The 25,265-nt window shown below is 37.6% G+C and overlaps 1 protein-coding gene across 1 annotated transcript in view; it reads left to right on the top strand.

Moving 5' to 3' along the window:
* Nucleotides 1-25,265, top strand: part of NEB (nebulin) — a 228,957-nt gene that overhangs the window by 129,774 nt on the left and 73,918 nt on the right. Inside the window, exons 110-134 of the mRNA XM_081333913.1 lie at nucleotides 1,778-1,885; nucleotides 2,441-2,752; nucleotides 3,686-3,889; nucleotides 4,060-4,164; nucleotides 4,913-5,017; nucleotides 6,310-6,621; nucleotides 7,171-7,275; nucleotides 8,060-8,158; nucleotides 9,600-9,701; nucleotides 11,422-11,529; nucleotides 11,813-12,124; nucleotides 12,322-12,426; nucleotides 12,511-12,615; nucleotides 13,122-13,226; nucleotides 15,374-15,481; nucleotides 15,575-15,688; nucleotides 16,294-16,491; nucleotides 17,343-17,447; nucleotides 18,160-18,264; nucleotides 18,363-18,467; nucleotides 20,192-20,299; nucleotides 20,391-20,504; nucleotides 23,671-23,868; nucleotides 24,694-24,798; nucleotides 25,135-25,239. Of these exons, the coding sequence (XP_081190039.1) occupies nucleotides 1,778-1,885; nucleotides 2,441-2,752; nucleotides 3,686-3,889; nucleotides 4,060-4,164; nucleotides 4,913-5,017; nucleotides 6,310-6,621; nucleotides 7,171-7,275; nucleotides 8,060-8,158; nucleotides 9,600-9,701; nucleotides 11,422-11,529; nucleotides 11,813-12,124; nucleotides 12,322-12,426; nucleotides 12,511-12,615; nucleotides 13,122-13,226; nucleotides 15,374-15,481; nucleotides 15,575-15,688; nucleotides 16,294-16,491; nucleotides 17,343-17,447; nucleotides 18,160-18,264; nucleotides 18,363-18,467; nucleotides 20,192-20,299; nucleotides 20,391-20,504; nucleotides 23,671-23,868; nucleotides 24,694-24,798; nucleotides 25,135-25,239 (3,552 nt within the window). The remainder of the gene's footprint in view (nucleotides 1-1,777; nucleotides 1,886-2,440; nucleotides 2,753-3,685; nucleotides 3,890-4,059; nucleotides 4,165-4,912; nucleotides 5,018-6,309; nucleotides 6,622-7,170; nucleotides 7,276-8,059; nucleotides 8,159-9,599; nucleotides 9,702-11,421; nucleotides 11,530-11,812; nucleotides 12,125-12,321; nucleotides 12,427-12,510; nucleotides 12,616-13,121; nucleotides 13,227-15,373; nucleotides 15,482-15,574; nucleotides 15,689-16,293; nucleotides 16,492-17,342; nucleotides 17,448-18,159; nucleotides 18,265-18,362; nucleotides 18,468-20,191; nucleotides 20,300-20,390; nucleotides 20,505-23,670; nucleotides 23,869-24,693; nucleotides 24,799-25,134; nucleotides 25,240-25,265) is intronic.

Below are 25,265 nucleotides of genomic sequence, written 5' to 3'. Positions count from 1 at the left end.
AGCCATAAATAAGCAAATTATTTGGGACAAACAAGCTCCAAATGTAATTGCCTAGCTTGAATTTCACCATTTCCAGCAGGTGCAAAATCTGCAAGCCAATTCCATTGCAGTATTGCCTTAATATCTTTGAAGAAGTCTTCCAATGCCTTTTTTTTGAAATGTTTACCCTGTTAATACTGCAGTGTTCCCTGCTCTCTTCCAAGTTATATAAACTTAGCCTATTTTATCTACCCTTTGGTTTGGAAATAGAAGAGGAACAGTGTAAGAACAAGGAACCTAGTAATGTGTGAAAAACTGGTGTTGTATAGAATGTGTGACACAGGTATGAAATGCCTGTGTTATTTTAATATGCTATATACTTTCTTTAGGCATTGAAAATAAACCTGGGCATTATGCAGAATGACAAGATCTATTTAGGCGAAGTATGAAAAGAGTCATGAAAAAGATTAGGGTTAGAGTAACCCTAACTCTAACCCTAACCCTTTTTTGGAAAAGATTTATATGAAAATGAAAGAAGAAATGGAAAATGAAGTACAAAACTTTCTTACTGAAAAAACAAGAGAAAAAGGCCAGTATTGATCTACTTGTTGCAACAAGGAAGGCTCAGAATGGCATTTAGCTGGACTATTTTATACTTTGTCCGTTTGCCTTTTGGCATTGCATACTGTAGAATGCCTAGGAAATGTGTGGAATATCCAATTTTGATATCCCGTTGTTGGCATGCTATAGATTTTGTAAACATTCTATAAGATGCCTAATTTCACATATTGACGGTAACATATGCATTACTCAAACTGTCCTAATGCAAAGTTCAGTGGCAGGAAATTGAGTGGCCAGGAGACTGTTGTAATTTTTGGTAAAAGGTTTATTCAAACAGATTCAAATTCTGAAGATGTTTCTAGTGCCCTCAACCACAAATGTGCCCAAAATTTCCATTGCTAAGTGAGACAATCATTAAATGAGTTTTTCCCCATTTTACGACATATCTTTCCACAGTTGTTAAGTGAAACACTGCAGTTGTTAACTTAGTGACACGGTTGTTAAGTGAATCTGGCTTCCCCATTGACTTAGCTTGTCAGAAGGTCGCAAAAGGTGATCACATGACCCTGGGACACGGCAACCATCATAAGTATGAGTTTTGATCACATAACCATGGGGATGGCTGCTGTAATGGTCATAAGTGTGAAAAACAGCCATAAGTGACTTTTCTTAGTGCTGCTGTAACTTTGAATAGTCACTAAATGAACTGTTGTAAGTCGAGGACTAACTGTAGTTTTATTATTGTCGATTTGAAGTAAATTTATTTTTTGTTCTATTGAAACCAGTTAATTGCATTCACTAGACTATCAAACAAATACTGAAATCAGTTATTTAATAGGTGTGTGTGCCCATATTTATTTATGCATGTTTATACTGTATTTATGCCATGCTTATCTAATTGCTCATTGTGAAAATTTACATTTTTAACACTTTATTCTTCAGTAGTGCTGCACCTCAGTTGTCCCTGGGAGTAAAGTCACTTAATCATAAAGGTAAAGGTAAAGGTTCCCCCGCACATGCGTGCTAGTCGTTTCCGACTCTAGGGGCCGGTGCTCATCTCTGTTTCAAAGCCGAAGAGCCAGCGCTTGTCCGAGGACGTCTCCATGGTCATGTGGCCGGCATGACTAGTGATACTTATATCTAATATAGATCCATAAGACTGTGTGTTTAATTGATAGTTTATTTTCATCTGCATTTTCTGATTATATTGAAAGTTGTGCATATATTTTAATTGCAGAAACTTTATACTGGAGCCTGGGATGAGGCCAAAGCAAAAGGCTATGATTTTAAAGTGGATGCTCTTTCATTCAAGCATGCAAAATCTTCCAGAGAAATTGCCAGTGAGGTATGAGTTCTATTTAAATGAACAAACAAAACAACTGTATCTTTTCATATCACACAGATGGCAGAGTATACATCCAGTTACCAATGAAACACATTGATTGAACAATATACCAGTTGCTATTGTTTAAGGATATGTCATTTTTGCAGTTATTTCCACTCTTTTGCATTTATGTGCTTTGAAATTTGAGATTTAAATTTTTATTAAAGTCAAGAAGTTAAACACATGTTTTATTCTGAACTGCCAAAAAAAGCAACCATTGAGATATTTCAGTAGAAGGGTATTTTATATACTAATGATTTTGGATTCAATAATTGTTACTTTCTATTGGCATTTTCCAATGGCAAAGATACTGTTTTTAAACATAGTTTTAGAATGGTTTAATAAATTATATTACTTTGATACATAAATTATAAAATATACTATTGAATGGTGTAGAATTATGAATTCTACCTGTTCCTTCACTCAGGGTCCCCCAGTCATTAAAATACCAACTTTCACACTAACTGGAATGATTGCTATCCTTTTAACAGCTCTTTGCTTTGCTTTCCTCTTCAGTATAAATACAAACAAACTTATGAGAGACAGAAAGGTCATTACATTGGAACCCCGTCAGTCAAGGAGGATCCTAAGCTTTCATGGGCTGCTCGAGTAATGAAAATGCAGAATGACCGGCTCTATAAGCAAGCATACCACAATTCAAAAGCCAAGATCACCATCCCCTACAAAATGGTGGCTATCCAAGCAGCCAAGCAAGGCCAGGCTTTAGCCAGCAACATTGATTACCATCATTATCTGCACCAGTGGTCTTGTCTGCCAGATCAGAATGATGTGATCCAAGCAAAGAAAGCGTATGAACTTCAGAGCGATGTAAGTACACCAGTGGTTTATAAGATATATGTAGATGCATCATGGTCAGGCACAGAACAAGAAGCCTTGAAGTGTTTAGCTATAAAACAGATGTATTGCTATTCAACTTACATTATCCTTGCCAGTGGGAATGTATGAGAATTCAAATCCCCATATCTGAAGAATGAAGGTTGGAGGTCTTTTTGAGGATTATCTTAATTCTACTTTTGTTTCCTTGATCACATCTGCCAAAAGCTATGACCAGAGACATTGTTCCTTCATTGAAGTCTTCACTGAATGAAGTTAACCTTGGCAGGCCCTATGGCAGGGGTGTCAAACTGCCAGTCCGCAGGCCGGATGCATCATAGTGAAACCACACCCACCCCATTGCTGGCAAAAAAGTCATGATACGTCACGACACATCACGTGACTTAGTGAGTTTGACATCCCTGCCCTATGGGAACATCATATTCTGATGGTGAAAATATTTTTAAGTGACATATTACATAGATAAGAATTTTCTAAAATGTCACATGGAGCAAATTTATCAATAACCTAGTGGATGCAGTTCAGTATCATTTTTAAATCGGCTTTCTCAATTCATTTAACTTTAATTCAGTGGAGTTTATAAGTTTGTTCAATGATACAGAAAGACTTGTGCAGCCCGCTTTGCATATTATGCCAAGATTTGGAGTGTTTTCTATTCACTTAATCCAGGTAATTAATGCAAGAGAAAAGTGCTGCTAATGTCAAAATATGTATGACTATTTCTAACTTCATTTGTCCAATTTATCCTTTTGCCTTAAAACAAAGAAAGGAAGGAGCACAAATGCCCTGTTCAAATAATTAATTATGAATTGGTTGGAATTGATGTCCCATTAATTGTTATCACATAAGAATGTTTATTTCACAAAATATTTAACTACCTTTCCCCCCCACTTTCTGATCTCATAGGCTGTGTATAAGTCAGATCTAGAATGGCTCCGTGGGATCGGATGGATACCAAGTGGGTCTCCAATAGTTAATAGAGTTAAATTTGCCCAGGAAATCCTGAGTGACAATGTATACCGTACTCCTGCTGACCGTCTGAAGTTCACCAACATTGTTGATACACCAGACATTCTCCTTGCTAAAACCAACGCGGAGCAAATCAGTATTGTATGTTATTATTTTTTTTCAGTAGCTTAACATACATTCAGGACATTAACTTACTATTAATTTTTTTATATAAGTTTATATGAAATCCATTTTTTCCCTTCAAAAGTTAAAATGTGATTAGATAAGAATAACACCAAACAAGCAACTAACCAGTGCTTTATTTTGTGTAGCCTAAATACCGAGAAGTTTGGGATAAAGATAAAGTTATGATCCATGTGATGCCTGACACACCTGAAATAATACTTTCCAAGGCCAATGCCATCAACGTAAGCAATGTAAGTATTTCTACCAAACTGCATAAAACTCCATTTTCCCACCTTACAATACTTTCGCTTTCTACTTTCTAAGGCAGAGGTGCCCAACCTTTTGGACACCATGGATCGGTTCCATGGAGAGAGGTTTTTCCATGGAGTGGAGGGGCTGTGGTTTTGTGTCCTGCCTGCATCCCATGGATGGGGCTTTGCTTGTTTGTACGGACCAGTTGCTGGCATGGCGCGGCCCAGTACTGGTCCACGGACTGGGGGTTGGGGACCCCTGTTCTAAGGCTTCTGCTTTTATTGGTTTTTGAAACAAAATGGACACTTTAGGCAAAATATGAGGAATACCTGTTAAATAATCAAGGCTGGACCTCTTAGTGATTTTTTTTTTTTTGCTTTACTGGTCAGCTGTTAAATATTATTGTGGATCAATTCATTATGACAATAGTGCTGTTTTTTTATACTTTGCAAACTGTTAGTTGCCTTGTGGAATATTTTCAATGCTTTGACTCAAACTTTATTTGGATAGAGTGTCATATATAATCTGTATTATACCAGAATACATGGCCTAACCTGGAGGCTGATCTATATTTCTTAATTGATGAAAAAGTAATTCAAAAAATTCATGAAATTTTCATTCATTAACTGAATAACTGAAGAAATGCAAGCTAAAAAAATGAAACTTTCCAAACCAAGCAGATATTGCAAAAGCATGTTGAAAATATTGTTGGGTTTTAATGTTTTTTGTTTGTTTGTTTTTTTGCAGAAACTCTATAGGGACTCTTGGGATGATGTAAAGAAATATATTGATTACAGGTCAGATGCAATTCCAATCAAAACAGCCAAAGCCTCAAGAGAAATTGCCAGTGATGTAAGTACTCTAGTCAAATACATGTTCTTATCTTGTGTGTGTGAACTCTAAACCTTTGCCAGGGTAAATGACGGAATTATATAAAAAACAAAATCAGCTATTTATATATTATTATATATCCTAGTTCACTGCAAAATAAAAAATTGCAGATATAATTCAACTATTGTGAATAAAGTCTGCAAATAACAGGCTCTGGCACGTGAAGTTATATACATTTGTTGAATATTTAGATTAGCATTGTCAGTGCTTTTTTTGTAAAAGAAAAAGGTGCTGGAACTCACACATGTCAAACAACCTGCCTTGCCTACCCTACAAGGTTCCATCCAAAAAAGGTGCCGGGACTCCGTTCTGAGCATTCTATGAGAAAAAAAGCCCTGAGCATTGTAGTCCACAGTATGTTTATTCTGATAAAAGTCCCACCACTCAATATGCTTGAAAGATACTTAAAGCTTTATAAGTTCATCTTCATTTTGGGTGACTACGTGGAGACCTAAATTGCTATCAGCATTTGCATATGATAGAAAGAAAACCAACTATAAATCACTTGGCGACATATACGTTTGAGCAATCAATCAATGAATCAATCAATTCTAGGCAATATTACAGAAGTCATTTGCCAGTGCCTTCCTCCCAGATGCTTTTTGACATTCCAGTCTAGCCTACTACCTAGAACCTCTTTGCTACAAGATTGGCAAAATGTTTTACCATGCTGATACTAAGTAGGATTTATAACAAAAGGTTCCCAGGCTTACAATAAAAGATTGCAGTTGGTTAGAAATGCACCTTTAAGGAATTACCATGAAAACCAATAGAATTTTCTTCCAATAGGATTGTCCTACCAGACATTTAAATTTTGAAATGTAATTCTGAAAATGGAGAAAAAGATAGAACAGTAACATTGTGCTATGAGTGGCTATTTTTTCAAAGTGTGATTTCTCAGTTTTAAATTGTTTGGCCATGGACATGAATTTGATAAAAAGAAAATGATCACTCACAGTGAGAATGCAGAATTTCACTGATTCCCTATCCCTTGCTAGAAAGTTAAGGGAATCTTTGGAATGGAATGGCAAATACTCCTGGGATTTGCTAGACTGCAAATATCCAGAGGCATTCCCCTGCTCTTTCTAGTCGCTCATATTTCCTGCACGAGTGGAAAGATACCAAGTGAATATTAGCTATAGAAGGGTATTTTTCTAGATGACAGATACTGCAACAAGGCTTTCTCATACAATTCCTTTACAATTTGTGATATTACAGATGGAAATTTTATTTGTATCTTTCTTTAAAATTAGTACAAGTACAAAGAAGATTACCGTAAGCAAGTGGGACACCATGTTGGATTCCGGAACATCCATGATGATCCCAAGCTCGTGCTGGCAATGCGTGTAGCCAAACTGCAGAGTGAGAGGGAATACAAGAAACATTTTGAGAAATTTAAAACCAAGTTTAATAGCCCAGTGGACATGTTGTCCATCTTGTTGGCCAAGAAATGTCAGAAACTGGTTAGCGACATTGATTATCGCCGTTACCTCCATGAATGGATATGTCTGCCTGACCAAAATGATGTCATCCAAGCCAAGAAAGCCTATGAGTTGCAGAGTGATGTGAGTAGAAAGTTCATTGTATGTACTATTATATTTTGACTATTGTTTTTAAATTTTCCCTTGACATTAGGCTTATTATTACTATTTGCTGTACAAAACTGAAGAACTTGTGTTCCTTCTATCATTATAAGCCATCTTTGTATGAATCAATCAACTTGTATAAACATGATGTTTTTAATAGGAACCATATCATGTAGATAGCTATTTTAATGAAAATTACATTTTCCAATCAGAATCCCACAGATGCATCCATGTAAATGAACATCATTGATTTAAAATAAATATGCATTTTAGTTCTCCAGTAAAATATGATACAGATATAACTGTAAATGTGAAAGAAAATATTTATCACACTGGAAAAAATAGAAAGTGATTAAGTTAAAACAGCATAAAAATCGTAACAGTATAATACTTTATATGCTGTGCCTAATTCAGTTGCTCTTCTCTGTTGGAAAAGAAGGGTAATTTTTATCTTTCAGTTAAAATGAATGAAAAAATTTCCTCCTGGAAAAATTGTAAATAGTGTCACTTTTTTTTTTGTCTATGCAGGCTGTTTATAAATCTGACTTAGAATGGCTACGAGGAATTGGCTGGATGCCAAGTGATTCTGTCTCTGTCAACCATGTCAAACATGCTCAGGCCCTTATTAATGAGGTAAGAGGTTTTCTCCTACAAAGTTTTCTCTTCTTTCATACAGAAAAACTCATTTATAAAAATATGCCTTTTTCACAATGCAGTCTTTAGTTCATGCAAAACTGTTTCTCCTTCATGCTTGCTTGTTCCTATGGACTGAGTATGCACTGAGTGATTTTTATTTATTTATTAGATGTATATGTCTGCCCATCTTAAGAAACAGAATTTTGGTAGCACACATCAGTAAAAACAAAACAAACAAAAATAAAAAAGAAGAAAAAATCTCTATAAATAATAATCTAAAAACCTTTTTAATAATAAGTTATGGTTTATTTTATCGTGATTTATTGGATTCATTATTGTTGACTGATTTCATACACAATGTTAAGCCACAGCTTAAAAAAACAGATTTTGATTTAATGCAATATACAAAATCCATGTTGTGCTGCTCAAAAGGAATAGAAAGGTTGGGGTTTTAGTCCACTTTAATATTTATTTGTTTGTTTGTTTATTGATTTTATTTTATTTGCTGCTCATTTTACCTAGAGGCGACCCTGGGCAGCTTACAACTCAATAAAAGCAACCAGATAAAACATTAAAACAATAAATATTACCATTAAGGAGCCAAACTGAACAGCAACAGCTGTTTCTTAACATAGTCCAGGAGAAGAGTTATTAAAAAAGGAAAAGAAAAAAGAGTAGCTGTCAATGCAGATGAATATATTTCTCCTCCTGCTTTTCTTTCTTGCACGACTATTTATTGTTATTATTTGCCTTACCTCTATATTCCTTTCTCTTTTTACAGAGGTTATATCGTACCAAAGCTCATAGCCTGCCATTTACTCCGGTGGATGACAGGGTTGATTATATCACAGCCAAACAAGGTGGAGAAATACTAAGCGATGTAAGTATTGACTTTTTGTTTCAGTCCAGTTATATTCATCTCCTAGGAAAGGGGATAAATCTTGGAAAAGGAAGCAATATATGGTGAACAAATCACTATGGATGTTGATAAATCCAGCAGAGCCCCCCCCCCCCAGCTTAATGAATCTTGTCAACTGTGGCAGCAGGAAAATGACATTTTCACAACATCTATGTCAATTCTTTTTCTGTACAGCCTCCTTTAAAGTTTAATCCTACTGACTCCTGCCAACAGTAAATCCTTTATAAAGCAAACTAAGGATTGCCTTCTTGGCATTCAAGTGCAAAGTACTGGTTCTTCTCAGCCATGTTACACTGTGGGGGATTAGAATAGGCCCAAACACCTCACGACTGAGCTGACAGGCCTGCTTTGAAAAGATGCTTCCAACCCCTCCCCTCCCCACAGTAACTCCTTTGATTTTATTCATTTATTGACTTTTTATCCTGCCTGCATTACTTTATAAATAACTCAAGGCAGAGAACCTATCTAATACTCCTTCCTCTTCCTATTTTCTTCACAATAACAGCAACCCTGTGAAGTGAGTGGGGTTGAGAGAGAGAAGCCTGGATCAAAGTCAGCCAGCCAGGTTTCATGCCTAAGGCGGAACTAGAACTCACAACCTTGTGGCGATTGGCCCAAGGTCACTCTGTTGCCTTTCCTGCCTAAGGGTGGGACGACAGCTCTCAGTCTCCTGCTTTCTAGATTTGCACCTTATCTACTACCCCGGACTGATTTTTACCTCATAAATAATTAAATTATCAGATCAATAATAAATCAATCATACAGTGACATAAAAGATTTCATTAAATGAGGAATAAAGTAAAAGCAATACATAATTTCTGAAAGGCGAGACTAAATTCATGTGCTTCTTTTTCTCTTGTGAAGGGCATAAAATTAATGGAATTTCAGCATACACTAACTATATTTGCATATCACAGTAAGAATAGCCAGGGATTTGCAGAGAAGTGGTGGCAGACCAACCACAATGGTTTCTAAAGAGCACTAGCAGATTAAAAAGGCTGAATTTAATGCACCTTAACTCTGATCTAGCCAATAAGCTTTTCTGTTTCTCCATTATTATTTTTTTGCAGAAAGGCATGCATTATGCAAATAAGTATACACTGTGTATGTTTCTGTGTTTGAGGTTATATTCTTGTTCTCTGTATGTAGATTCTTATTTTTCTTATTCACAAAAATGAAGGCAGATCAGTAACCACAAATACAGGAATAAAAATCAGAAGCAGAGTCAGTTGGATTTGTTCCAGATATCTGGAGACTACCTTCCATTGCTCTCTTGGATGATGTGAACTGAAAGCCAGAACATTTGGGGAGCATCAGATGGCCCGTTTAAGATGCAATTTATACATCTGTAACTTTGGCCTCTAATAACTCTATTCTTAATGGTGTTTTTTTTTGTTTCCAGATTAAATATCACCAGGAATGGAATGACATCAAGGCCATTTATACACTAACAGATACACCTCGGTTGCAAGCAGTTAAAAATGCAGCTAGGATTCTTAATGAGGTATGTACTTTCCTCCCAGGAACAATAGTAAATAGAAAATTTGGAATAATTTTATATCTTTGAATCATGAATCCTGGTGGGATAGCTAGTGAAAAACTACAGTCAAGGAAAATAAGGATATTAATGTATAGGCCTCTTGTTGGGAGTTTCCCCCTATCAGGGCTGATTTCAAGAGAATTCTATTCTATCCTCATTTTCCAGAGTTTTTCACTCTATTGACCGCAAAAGAAATTTACTTATCACTATTGATCCACTGTGCTTTCATTGGACTATTTTGGTTCTTTCCATTTGTATATCCCCCTCTTTTTTCTAGCTTTTTTTATGAAACTCTTTGTATATTCTCATATGTTCATACTAACTTCTGGTTTCTTGGTCATTTAGGCTTCACAGTTCTTTTAACTCAAAAACTACAACACAATATTGCAGTGACTTTGCCACGATGTTCCCTGTTCAGAATCCCATTCCTTTTCTCTCTGTGCAAGTTTCCTATCTTCTTCCCCATTTATTTATTCAGCATTTCTTCCCCTTGAGCCTGCTCAATTTTCACTCCACTCTTCAGTGTGTAGAGAAAGTTATCTGTATTTTTGAAAACTTCATGATTACAGTAACAGAAACTATGCACAGGTGTCAGCTCCAGGCCAAATAAGACAATTAATCATTTTAAGTGATTGTTAAGATCCCTCAAATATAACCATAGAATAAAAACTGTTTTTCCCAAGTTTCTCTTTAACATTTTAGTGTTATTAACTTTGAGAAAATTATGACTGATAAGGATGGTTTGAATACGGAGGGGAAATTAAGCTTATGTAAAAATCTTGAAAACAGGATATATAGTGACCCAACAAGATGACTTTTATAAACACAATTGAAATATAAACTGATAAGAAAAGATGCTATATGCTGATGTTACTGTTATTTGTGTGAACACAAGAAGAAGGTTTATATTTAACTTTATATGTACTGAATTTAAGAATAATATTTGCTTAATCTTGACAAAAGGAGAATACTATTGGATGAAGAGAAGATCAAAGAAATATATCATTAATTAATATATTGATTATGGAAGTATAGAAATTAATTATTATTGATTGTTTTTTAAACATATGAACCCAGACAACACATTGTTTACTAAGCACTAAAAAAGGTCATTGTAAAAAATTAATAAAATATGTTAAAAAAATGAACTCCTTGATCCAAATCCAGATCTATAGTATGCTCAGTCTCTCCTGAATAATTTCAGTAAGGAGGAGCACACTAGATATTGTTTTGAAGGCTGCCATATATAACCAAGCTACATTAGTAGAGAGCTACAGCTCAGTGACTCAACACAGGTGTGTGTGTATGGTTTTTTGTGTGTGTGTGTATGTAAAAGGTTTTGGATCCAGTCTCTGGAATCTCCAGAGAAAGGCCTCCATCTGAAATCCTGTAGATTCACCATCAATTAATTTTGATGGTGCTGAGATTGACCCCTTGCCTATCTCTGAATATGGCAGTTTTCTATGATTAGTTATATTTGAAATATTGAAATATAGTTTAAATATTTTGAAAAGACAAGACACAGTGAATTTATGAAAAAAACACTGTCCAAGGGCAATGGATATGAAACAATTGCTTAAACAATTATTTTTAATCTGAAGTTTAATCTGGATGTGTTTTGGGTAGAACTAGAAACAATTGTAGGGTTTCAGAAAATGCTAACTTTTTACTGTTCTGTTTCCAGCATCTATACAAGGACAGCTGGGAGAAGCACAAAGCTACTGGCTACAGTTTACCTCCTGACAGCGTGCCACTTCGTCATGCCAAGCATTCTGATAACGTCCAAAGTGAGGTAAAGTCTTTCTACATTTGAAAAATCTCACAGGTTTCAGATATTTGCCATGCTCATACTTCATAATATTGCAAAGCCTATCAAAGCCCGTCCAGTTTCTCATTGGAATGACCCAGTCAGATTTATCATTCCAGGGGCCCATTTTCTTTGTAAGCATGCAATTGCACCTATATTTTTTTTCTTAATCTTTCCAAAAAATGAGAACAGAAAAAAATACTTTACAAGTTAGAAGAAGAAAAGATTCAAGACTGATATTTACCCTTATGTGTTTTCTCCCTTTTAGCTGAAATATAAGGCTGATTATGTCATCCAAAGAGGCCACTATGTTGGAGTCAATAATATGAGAGAGGATCCAAAACTAGTGTGGTTTGAGCATGCTGGCAAGATTCAGAATGACAGATTATACAAAGAATCCTATCACAAAACAAAATCCCACATTCACATACCTCCAGATATACGCTCGGTCATTGCAGCCAGAGATGGCCAGCACCTTGTCAGTGACATTCCGTATCGTCATTACCTTCATGAATGGACGTGTCACCCTGACCAAAATGACTGCATCCAGGCAAAGAAAGCCTATGACCTTCAAAGTGATGTAAGTAATAACTTTAATTTTTTTTATTATTTATTCAGATTTGTCATAGCCATCCCTCTCCAGTGGACTTTTCCCCAAATTATTTTTTTTTACAAAGTAGATATGCAAGCATATCCAAGAGAAAGGTCTAGGAAAATAAATCAGCTACATACAGATAGATATAAACTGTACTTATCATAGTTTATTCATGTTTACAGAACCTTTATAAATCAGATCTTGAATGGCTCCGTGGCTGTGGTTGGATTCCATTAGATTCAGTGGATCATCGGAGAGTAAAGAATGCCCAGGAATTAATAAACAAGGTAAATTATTGTTTTGTACACTCATAGCAGCATTCTAGACTTCCCCAGAAGATAATTATGATTATGTCATGTTTTTTTCTACAGAGAATCTACACAAAGGAAGCCATTGATAATTTTGACCATTTCACATCCGTTGAAGATGCTCCAGATGTGGTTTTGGCAAAGACAAACTCGATCATGCAGAGTGACGTAAGCATTCTTTAAAACCGGGTGGTTGCAATAGGTGTCAATGTGTGTGTCCCTGTGTATGAGAATATGTATTTTAAGATGCCATACAATAGGTTTTTCATTGTTTTGCTTGATCATTGTATCTAGTGTTGTTTATTCAGTACATTGAGGGTTAAGTTAATAGACTGTTCTATAATGCAGTGTTCTTTTTAACAAAACCTTCAATATTAGAGTAGTTATACATAGCATGAATACTCTACAGTGCTTTTAAAAATATAAACCATGTTTGAAGCAGAATAACTGAGTGAAATCTGTGTTAATGACAGAACTTCTAGCAATGATTTGGTCTATAGCTTTTGTGTCTTTCTTACAGAAAGAAATACACACATAAAGAATAATACTTTATAAACTTCTAAAAATTAGAATACATTCTCTATATTGCTCTATTCTAGAAAGTCAGCTTATCAAGTTAGCCTTAAACTCAACCTGATGTCTGAAATTTTTGCCTTGCCATTCATTTTTCTTAGGTGAAATACAAAGAAACCTTTAACCTTGAGAAAGGCCACTACATCGGTTCTGATGATACACCAGCCTTGAGTCATTCTAGACAGATGATAAAACTGTATAGTGATGTAAGTTTCTGGCTATCTTGTATTTCAGATCATGTAAATTCAAGATCTCTTGTATTACTAGAAAGAAACTTAAATTGGGGAAACATATTTTTAATGCAAATGCCTGTTTGAACTTCACTTTCCCTTGAATCCTGCATCCACACTCTGTCTTAATTCTGAACCCGCAATTATTTGCACAATAATTTAAAGTATTAAAATATTATTCATTGATACTATTTAAATTTAGATAAAAATCAATAAGTAATATATTTTTATATTACTTTATACAGGAATACATTTTGTTCATGTTAACTGTGCAAATATATTGTGGTGTGCCTTTTCCTTCTTAAAGTAATGATCTAGCTATGGTCTTTTAAATAGATTATTAACTGTTTTAGATCTAAGGAATCTACAGGCCAAAGATAGAGAAAACAAGCTATACGACAGAGTTGCTGACAGATCAATTAAAGGAAATCAATTTAGCCAGTGCTTTTTTTGTAAAAGAAAAAGGTGCTGGAACTCACACATGTCATACAACCCGCCTTGCCTACCCTACAAGGTTCCATCCAAAAAAAGGTGCCGGAACTCTGTTCTGAGCGTTCTATGAGAAAAAAAGCCCTGAATTTAGCCAAGAATGAAGTCTCCAGCAGACAAATTTCTCTTGAAGAAAACATTATATTATATGGTACTTCCAAAAAAATTGAAAGAATGGAATTGCCTACAGCAGGCCTGTCAAACTCGCGACGTCACGTATCACAACTTTTTCCCCATTGCCGGCAATGGGGTGGGCGTGGTTTTGGTGGGACGCATCTGGCCTGCAGGCCAGCAGTTTGACATGCCTGGCCTACAGGCATACAAAGATCTGCCTTTTAAGTAGGAGAGAACAAGCTGAGACTCTGGACCCACTGTGGCTTCTGAACTCATTTTTGTACAACTTTTGCATTCCTCTTCAATAATGGTGGAAAATTTCTGCCATTCTAAGGGAAAAGGAATATACAGGTAGTCCTCATCTTACAACCACAATTGAGCCCCGAATTTCTGTTGCTAGACATTTGTTGAGTGAGTTTTGCCCCATTTTACGACCTTTCTTGCTGTAGTTGTTAAGTGAGTCACTGCAGTTGTTAAGTCAGTAACCCAGTATTAAGTGAATCTGGCTCCCCCATTGACTGCCTGTCAGTAGATTGCAAAAGCTGATTACATGACCCCAGAACACTGCAACTGTCATAAATACGAGTCAGTTGCCAAGCATCTGAATTTTGATCATGTGACCATGGGGATGCTGCAATGGTCGTAAGCGTGAAAAACGGTCATAACTCACTTTTTTCAGTGCCATAGCAGCTTTGAACAGTCACTAAACAGACTGTTGTTAGTCAAGGACTACCTGTGCATTACTGTAAGATAAGCTGTAGCATAAGCTGTATATGTGTGACTGCGTGTATATCAGAGAGAGAGAAAAGGAAAAGCAAGAAGAGACAGAGAGAAATAATATTCCCAATAAAGGGATTTTTTTTTAAAAAAAAGTGGGGCACCCACCTATTTTGCTTTAACATCCCTCCTACTGCAGACCGGTGTTTTAAACTGGGGGAAAAACCCTGCTCTTGCTTTAAGGCAGAGGTGGGGAACGCTGTCCCTTTTATGACTCATGGACTCCAACTCCCAGAATTCCTGAATCATCTGGCTCAGGAATTCTGGGAGCTGAAGTCCAGAAGTCATAAAGGGGACTTCTTTCCCTACCTACCCCTGTTTTAAGGGCATTTACATTTGGACTCTTTTTAACTTAGTTCATTAGATCGAACCTGCCATTGAATATATTAGTAAGAAGAAGACTATTGAGTGATTAATTAACATTGTAATAATTAATTATTATTCATTGTTTTTTAATTACACAAACCCAGACAACATGCTGTTTGCTAAATATTAAGAATGGTATTTTTAAAAATCCTAACCCTAACCCCAACCCTAAGCCCGACCCTAACCCTATTCCTAATCCTATAAAAATTTATATATCTATATATCTATATCTAGATAGATAGATAGATAGATAGATAGATAGATAGATAGATAGATAGATAGATAGATAGATAGATGTAGATGTAGATGTAGATGTAGATGTAGATATATACACACACACATAAAAAAATCTAATCTGCCATTTTTGTCCCTTCTAGTATGTGTACAAGGATGCCTGGGAATCAAAGAAGGCTTATGGTTACACTTTGCCTCCAGACTACATCCCAATTGTTGGTGCCAAACATGCTGATTATATTAACAGCCTGGTCTGTATGAATTTTCTTTTGATTGTTACCTTTGTTTGTGCGATTTAAAAAAAAAAACAGAAATCTAATACTTGCTTTATTTGCCCTTTTCAGCTCAAATATAAAGCAACATACGAGAAGCTAAAGGGCCATTATCTGGCGGGGAAACATATAAAAGACTTCCCAAGTGTGGTCCATTCTCTTGCTTTCCAAAAAATACGGAGTGCGGTAAGGAGTTATTTGTGGCTTTTCTTGGATGGTAATTCTTGCAGGAATTATAGCGAGGAAGCTGAATACAGGCAGTCCTTGACTTACAGCAGTTCATTTAGTGACCATTCGAAGTTGCAACGGCAATGAAAAAAGTGAAGACTGTTGTAGCATCCCCATGGTCCCATGTCTTACACTGGGGTGCTTGACAACTGGCTCATATTTATGACGGTTGCCATGTCCCAGGGTCAGGTGATCACCTTTTATGACCTTCTGATAAGCAAAGTCAGTGGGGAATTCACTTGACAACCCTGTTACCAATTTAACAACTGCACTGATTCGCTTAATAAATGTGGCAAGAAAAGGGCTCAGCAATGTGGTTGTAAGTCGAGGACTACCTGTGATATAAAGAGAGGGAAACATGTCTGATGACGGGATGAAGATGAGGCCTCGGAAGGCAAGAAATCCGTGCTGACATTGTGCTATCTGTGCTACTCGTTTCTTCGGAGCAGACCTGAAACTGACTTGGCAACAGATTGTTACCCATGCTGTCTGCTTTTGATGGAGCAGAGGGCCCAGAGCCCCCTTATTTTGCTAACATTTTCCTATTTTATCTTGTTTTCCAGTTGGCTTACAGGAAGAATTATGAAGACACCAAGGCACACATTCATATCCCAAGTGACATGATCAACCACGTGCTGGCTAAGAAATGTCAGTATATCCTCAGTGACCTTGAGTACCGAACCTACCTGCACCAGTGGAACTGCTCCCCGGAAGAGAACGATGTGGTGCTGGCTAGAAAGGCTCAGGAGATTCTGAGCGATGTAAGTAACACTGAGTCACTGAGAAATGCTTCGTTTATTGCAAATCAGCACTCAAGCTTTGGGTCAGTCATCCAGTAATCCAGAGCTTTTGCTTTATATGGCACAGTGGTTAGAATGCAGTCCTGCAGGCTAATTCTGCTGACTGCCAACTGCCAGCAGTTCGGTAGTTTGATTCTCGCTCAAGGTTGACTCAGCCTTCCATCCTTCCGAGGTCGGTAAAATGAGGATCCAGATTGTTGGGGGCAATAAGCTGACTCTGTAAACCGCTTAGAGAGGCCCGTAAAGCACTGTGAAGCGGGTATATAAGCCTAGGTGCTATTGCTATATACTGGCATAGTACAGTATAACCATGAAGAAACCTGCGGAGTATCTTCATGGGATTTCATTGCATAGTATAATTGTCCCCAAAGGGAAGACTGCCTTAAACCGAAAGTGATAAACATCCTAAATTGAAATAGCCAATGATGCGGAATGCTGCAGATCGTAATTCAGCAATGCTTTGAGAACCACAAGTTCTACATCTCTGCTTTAAATTCTCCGTAACGTAACCTGATATAGTTAACTAAAAATGGTTTTTTTTAAAGTAGGAATGATATCAGGAAGAAGCTCAAAAAGACATGCACGGGCTCTATGTTCAGATTTGCATTAGATAATTCAAATCTAATATATAAATCTAATATATAAATTCAATAAACTTAAACTTAAACTAATGTTTTTGATGTTCCTCTTTTTTTGTAAAATTTGACCTGGAGATTTTGCCCTGTGAGATGATCGGAGATATCAAGTATGATATGCAAGGGAAGATAAGAGAAGTTTTATGTTTTCTTTTATTATTTTCTCTCTAACTATAGGTAATATATAAAGATGATTTGACATGGCTAAAGGGAATTGGATGTTACGTGTGGGACACTCCTCAAATACTGCATGCCAAGAAGTCTTATGATCTTCAGAGCCAAGTAAGAAGAAGCATGAGCTACATCTGGGAGGCATATTTAATTAATCAGTTCAGGCATACACCAGGACTCATCCATAGATCCACTGAGGAATATTACATAACACAATTAGGAAACAGCCTTTATTTTTTAACGCAGGAAAGGTGTCTTTGGGGATACAGATAAACTCCCAAGTGGCCTCAATGACCCTCAGAGAGCTAATGCCCAGATGATTGCAAAGAATATAAATCCTTCTATTTCCCACTATTCAGTTAGAACCGAAGAAGCTTCTTGGATGAGAAGCAAAATGTTTTCAAGGAAAAAAACAAGGAAGTCCAGTTGCCTTTCAGAAAAGCACTTCTGGCACGATGTGCATGACATGCATGATTCACTTCATTTAATGTTTTGTGCAAATCAGGACAGAATGATTTGCTGATACTTGAGCAGAGCCTAGATAAGGCATCTTTATTTGTAGAATTACTTTTCTTTATGGGGAAAAATACACGGATAAATAAATGCAAGGATGGTGTCTCACTTTCGGAGAACAAAGCAAACCTTTCTATTTTACTCCTAAAAGGATGTTAGTAGAAATATAGCTCTGCAATATTTTTTAAATCTGTATATCAGAGACCCATATACAGTAGTACATGGACTTCAAAAATATTAATCTCATAAGTTGTGCACATGGTCACTAAAGAACTAAGCCCTACTGCTCTTTTTTGCCTTGATTTTGCAGCTGATATACACAAAACAAGGGAAGGACAATCTACCAAACTATGGTGTGGTTATGGACACTCCAGTTTATGTAACTGCCGTTCAGAGTGGTATCAATGCTAGTGAGGTGAGTCATTCTCCTTCTTTGCTCAGATTTATTCCTTATTTTCTTTTTCTGTAATCTGTATGAAGAGATTGAATGACTGTAACTCACTTTTATTACAGCTGAAATATAAAGAACAATACCATAAAACAAAGGACAAATACACCACAGTATTGAAAACAGCAGATCATGATAGGATCCAGAACCTCAAGCACCTCTTCAGCAATGTGAGTATTTTTCTTTTTAATGCTATTCTGGAGTTATGATAGTGTAGTACAGACAGTATTTCAAACAGCATGCATGAATACAAAATGTTTCAAGTTCTGCCAAGTCCAGAAGCCTCTTGAAATTACTTTTTGCACACACTTAAGGAAAACAAATTTTGGCTCACTGCTGCTCTGGTAGCTTCTTATACCAATATGTAACAGGCAAACAGATTGGCTGAGAAAAACAGGTCCTCTGTTATAGAACTCACTGCTAGATTCCTAACAGCAATTGATGGCTTTTCAGTGCTCCATTTGGTAGCTTATGATCTGTATTACATAGCCATATTGCAGGAAGATGTGAACACCTCTTCTCCCTGAGCTGCATTGGCTTCCGGTTACCCTCCGGGTGAGATTCAAGGTGCTGGTAATGACCTATAAAGCCCTAAATGGCTTGGGTCCGGATTATCTAAGGGAATACCTGCTGCCAGCATCAACTTCCCATCGTCCTGTGCGCTCCCACAGGGAGGGCCTTCTCAGGGTACCGCCGGTTAAGGAATGCCGGCGGGTTGTTCCCAGGGGAAGGGCGTTCTCTGTGGGCGCGCCGGCCCTATGGAACCAACTTCCCATGGAACTCAGGACTGCCCCCGATCTTCGCTCATTTTGCCGGGACTTGAAAACCTGGTTCTTCGAGCTGTTTGGCCCAGACTGAGGGGTTTTAATTTAATTTAATTTAATTGGGTTTTAGTTTAACTTCAGGGACTGTAATTTAATTAATAGTTTTAATTGATTTTAATTTTGTATACTATGTATTTTAATTTCCCTGTAAACCGCCCTGAGTCCTATGGGAATAGGGTGGTATATAAATTTAAATAATAAATAAATAAATAAAGTCAGAATGTGAGGATTAATTAGTAATGACTTCTCTTCCTGCTTAGGCTGGCTTTATCTAGGATGGATCGTAGATCGGAGTGGGGGTGGTATTCTTTTCATTTCCAACCAACTCAAGAAGATTAAGAGGAGATAAAGTTATAATATAGGCGAAGGAATATGTAGTTCTGGTTTACATCCTGTTTAAGATTGATATGCAGTTGTATGTTGCGGAAAGATGGTTAATCGCTAACAAATTTTGCTATGTGCCATCATGGGCAAGAATGCGAAAGAAGACCCAAACCTTTCTTCTGTACAAAAAGCAAAAGGTTTTCTATACTGTGCTACCTTTTACAAGTATTCCTTGACTTATGACCACAACTGAGCCAGTTGGTAAGCGAGACAGTTGCTAAGTGAGTTTTGCCCCATTTTACGACCTTTCTTGCCACAGTTGTTAAGCCAATCACTGCAGTTGTTAAGTTAGTAACTGGGTTGTTAAGTGACATTGCTTGGGTGAAGGTCGCAAAAGGTGATCCACATGACCCCCTGGGGACACTGCGACTGTCATAAATACAGGCCAGTTGCCAATTGTTCAATTTGGTTCACGCAACCATGGAGGATGCTGCAATGGTTGTAAGTGAGAAAAATGATCATGTCGTTTTTTTTTCAGTGCCATTGTCATTTTAAATGGTCACTAATCCAATGGTTGTTGTCAGTTGGTTTATTCATGTCAGAAGCATAACAGTTAAAATAAGGCATACTGTATGACACAAAATTTAAGGTATAAATATGGCTATAAGTTGAGGACTACATGTTCTACGCTGCTGTTTCATAGATTTCTTCTCAAATATCAATGTAACTGTTTCTTCTTTCTTCAGAATGTATACAAGAAAGTGTGGGAGAAAATCAAGTCCCTCACTTACAAATTGCCTCCTGATGCTGTGCCTTTTGTTCGTGCTAGGCAGCTGAAATATAATGCCAGTATTGTAAGTATACCTAACAATGCATTTAGGTAAATCAGCTTTAAAAATAAGACATGGTTTCCATATGGCTTATTTTTCTTTTCTTTGCCACTAGGTGAAATATCGGGAAGAGTATGATAAATTTAAAGCACTCTACACCATTCCTAGAGGTGTTCAGGATGATCCCAACACTGCAAGATGCTTAAGAGTTGGCAAGCTGAACATTGATGTAAGATATTAAAAAAAAAAACTATATTAAACATTTCCTGCTTCTCCAAGTGGTGGGGAGTCAAGCACAAAATTTACAAGCCTTAATTCCTTTGGATGAGATCATATGAGAGACTTACATTCCCAAGATCTTACTTCAAACAATAGATTAGGACAGATAAAATCATAGGTTCTGCTTCATTCACGAATAGGAAAACTTTATGGATTCCTTTCATTAATAATCTTTTATAAAGAAAATCTTAACTATTTCTACCAATTTCCCACTTATCCAGATTTAAGTCTTATATTTATTTCATTTCAATATGTTTCTTTCCCCCAGACGAATTTAATTTGCCGCTTCCGTCTATAGGAGGGTGGTGCAAAAATCCCCCTCCTCTCAGTTTTGGAGAATTTTTGTTTTCTTGGGGTTTTTTCCCCAGGAGATCAATCAGGTAGAAGAGAGAGAATCAATATTCTTACCCAGTTCCAGACACGTTGTTTACGATCAAGCTTAACTTAGTGCTTTTTGGCTTCGGCTGATTGTAGCTTGGGCTAGACTATGGACTGATGCTAGCCTTTCTTCTATTGGTTTCTGGAGGGTTTCTCCGACCGACCGGATCGACCGCCATCTCTGATCAGTGGGGCTTCCTTCTTTGCAGCCTCTTTGGGACGACTTTTGGGCCATTTAGGGTCCCCAAACAGAAAAATCAGCCGTAGGGTGCGGAGTCCCACAATCCTTTGGCTACTTGCACTACTGAGCCTGCATGGATTCCTATAGAATAGAGCACTTCAAGATCTAGCCATAGTCCAACTCAGAAATTCTCTCTCTCCATTTGCCAGTTTTGGATTCTAACAATTCAAACAGTTAAGCTGCATTGTTCCTCTATATGTTTCAGTATAGAATAACCAGGTTAGTCTGTCAGTTCAAAATCAGGAGGAGCTGGATAGCACCCTTTCCAATTAATAAACTTTATTAAAAGGCATAACACTTTATGCACTTCATCAGATGTTTGGAGTGGTTAAACTGATCCAGGGTTTCAGTTTAACTTTCTTCTCTAGTAAAGGGAAAAAAAATTCTCTATCTTAAAACAAACAGATAATTAGAAAGTAAGGGGTGCTTTTTAAACCTTCTGGATTCATTTTCCTTTAATACTGACCATACTATCAATTTGTTTGGGACAGAGCAATATTAATGCTTACTAATGTACCATTATTTTTATTTACGTATTTTAAAAAAACTTGGTGGCTTCCAATCAGATCTTAGTTAGACCTAATTAGCACTGCTAAGAACTAATGTTATAAGCTGAACTTAACCAGGTTACACCAAGGGGAAACGAGGACTATTTAATTCATTTTGCATTGCAGTTGATACTTGGCTTCTGTATGTTGAATTCAGACAGCTATCCATACCTTTTCATTAATAAAATATTTCATTTGGCCAAGTGGGATTAGACACACAAGGAATTTGTCTCTGGTGGAGAAGCTTTCAGTATACATGCAAAGCAACAGAATAATAAACATCATAATAATACCAATAAGAGGGGGTAAAGGTAAAGGTAAAGGTTCCCCCGCACATGCGTGCTAGTCGTTTCCGACTAGGGGCCAGTGCTCATCTCTGTTTCAAGGCCGAAGAGCCAGCGCTTGTCCGAGGACTTCTCCGTGGTCATGTGGCTGGCATGACTAGATGCCAAAGGAACATGGAACGCTGTTACCTTTCCACCGTAGTGGTCCCTATTTTTCTACTTGCATTTTTTACATGCTTTCGAACTGCTAGGTTGGCAGAAGCTGGGACAAGAAACAGGCGCTCACTCTGTTACGTGGCACTCGGGATTCGACCCACAAAACTGCCGACCTTCTGATCGACAAGCTCAGCATCCTAACCCACTGAGCCACCGCGTCCCTTATAAGAGGGGGAGTAAAAATAATAAGAAGGATAAATGATATTACTACAGCCAAACTACATAGGCATTAGACAGCACTGTGAGATTTAGGTGTTCAGCAGAGCAATGGTATGAGGGGAAAAACCTGTCGTTTGGCATGCAATGCCGTATAGCGTCGTCTTGAGGGAAGAAATTGAAACAATTTATGTCCAGGATGTGAGGGGTCTGCAGATATTTTCTCAGCCCTCCTTCTGACCTGCACAATATACAGGTCTTCTATGGAAGGCAGGCTGGTTGCAGTTGTTTCTTCTGTAGTCTTAACTATCCATTGGAGTCTGAACCTGTCCTGTTTGCAGTGAACAGTAGCAAAATATTAACAAATACCAGTAGTACCAAAATATTTTAGGCCAGCTGAGGCTTATGTGTGTTGTATTGCTGTAATTAAATCAGATTTTCAGTGATGTCTAGGCATTTTTAATACCATATTTTTCGGCATATAAGATGACTTTTTAACCCATGAAAATCATCTCAAAAGTTGGGGGGTCATCTTATATGCCCAGTCGTCTTATACGCCGGAAAATCAGCGAGCCCGGGAAGGCACGCCCTCCCCTCTCACTGTGGAGGAAGCAGGGCAGTCTGGCGTCTGGCGGGAGCTGGCAGGGCAGTCCTGCGCACGCGCGCACTCCCCGGCTGTTAAGGAGCACTCCTTAGCAGCCGGGGAGTGCGCGCGTGTGCAGGACTGCCCTGCCGGCTCCCGCCCGACGCTCTTCCCTCTTGAGGCAGCATCCCCGAGGACTCCTTAGGAGCCGGGGAGCGATGCTGCCTCAAGAGGGAAGAGCGTCGGGCGGGAGCCGGCGGGGCAGTCCTGCACACGCGCGCACTCCCCGGCTGCTAAGGAGTGCTCCTTAACAGCCGGGGAGCACGCGCGTGCGCAAGACTGCCCTGCCGGCTCCCGCCAGACGCCAGACTGCTCTGCTTCCTCCACAGTGAGAGGGGAGGGCGTGCCTTCCCGGGCTCGCTGATTTTCCGGCGTATAAGACGAAAAATCTTGAAAATCATCTCAAAAGTTGGGGGGTCGTCTTATACGCCCAGTCGTCTTATACGCCGGAAAATAGGGTAACTTTTTTATTTTTGTAAAACTGTTTTAGCATAATTAGAGCACTATAATGTTCTAAATAAATCAATAAGCATTTGCTCACGTTTATTCTAATCATAGTATTCAGCTCCTTAGAAAATTATCACAGATCTTATTTGGCTGGGAAGCTTGTTAACGTACTATCAACTAACTTTTCTGTCTGAACTTTCTAGCGTTTATACAGAGACGTCTATGAAAAGAACAAGGCTAAAATCCATATCGCGCCAGACATGGTGGGCATAGTGACAGCTAAGAAAACACAGAAGAAAATCAGTGAAATTGATTATCGTGTCCATCTCCATCAGTGGGCCAGTATTCCAGATCCTCATGCCAATATTCTTGCCCGAAAAGTCAATAATCAACTTAGTGATGTAAGTCAATTATATTATAACTCCTTTTTAGAAATCTACTAAACAAGCATTGCACAATTCAGGAGAAAATATGAGTGGTGGGACGCGCTCCATTTTATACATTAGTAAGGTATACTAATTTTAATGAAATTTAATTCAAACCCAAGCTGAAAGTACGATACAGCTGCTGTTGGGTATTTTGGAGTGATAAGTGAATGACCTTTATAAATATTAGAACAAAATAAAAAACAGTGGTTAAGGGACAATCAAAGAGGTCAGTGGAAAAAAAAGAAAAGCAAAAATGTGGCAAAACAAGGTGTACTATGGGAGGAAAAGAAATTCATGAGGTAAAAAGAAAAAAACCCCAAAGGGGAATAAAATTACAAACGTACAACCTTATCAACCATCTCTTCTCTTCTTGATGAAACTGACTACCAACAGAAAACTAAAGACATAAGAGCAACAGAGATTCCTTGGATGGAGTTGAATTTAAAAGGCTGATTTAAACTAACCAGTCACATTTTGGGGCTTCCGGCTTCTAATAATTATATTTTCTTCAGATGGCAGAGGCTGATAAAAAGAAGGGCCAACTGAATTATAATCTGCTGATCAGACCGTACCCGATAAGCATGGGCAATAGGAAGACATGAAATTAACATTAAAATTAGTCATCAGTGGTATTTCTTCCAGGTCTGGAATTGAATTAATAATAGATCATTTAACATGGAATGGAGCTAGACCCAAGCTGGGAAGTTAATTTTAGTTGATAGATAAACCATTCTTGAGGTTGTATGGAATGAATCCTCATTCTTTCTCTCTGTTTCTCTTTTAATTTTAATACCTCAGTTTGTATACAAAGATGATCTCAACTGGCTCAAAGGCATTGGTTGTTTTGTTTGGGACACTCCTGAAATTCTCCATGCTAAACATGCCTATGATCTTCGCAATCTCGTAAGTATGGTTGGCAATTTCTGATAGCTTCAAACTTCCACCAGCCCAAATATTTTCAAATGCAAAAAAAAATATCTTTCTAACTAACCGGAAAGAGGCCAGCACATAAGGCACCAAACATCTTTTTATCCAAGATGGTTTTAGTCTTGCCAAAGCTATTGTTGCTTGCAATTTTCCACTTCATCCTTTCTTCAAGGAAAAGAGGCTCCAAACCATATACAACTTGACATGCTTTAAGAGTGCTTCTTTCACAAAAAATGTTGAATTATTTTTGAAAAGCAGAGTGACAAAAAAAGGAAGATGTTACCTATTGTACATATTCTTTCCCTCTCACAGCTCAAATACAAGGCAGAGGCAGAGAAAATGAAGAGCAAATATTCTGTAGTCACACACACACCTCTCTACGTTCAAAATGTGCTCAGTGGCAAGAACCTGAGTGAAGTGAGTATCTGTATTTCTGTTCCCAT

The sequence above is a fragment of the Vipera berus genome (genome assembly GCF_964194415.1).
Source record: "Vipera berus genome assembly, chromosome: 1".
NCBI lineage: Eukaryota > Metazoa > Chordata > Lepidosauria > Squamata > Viperidae > Vipera > Vipera berus.
This window is presented reverse-complemented; position numbering and strand designations above follow the sequence as displayed.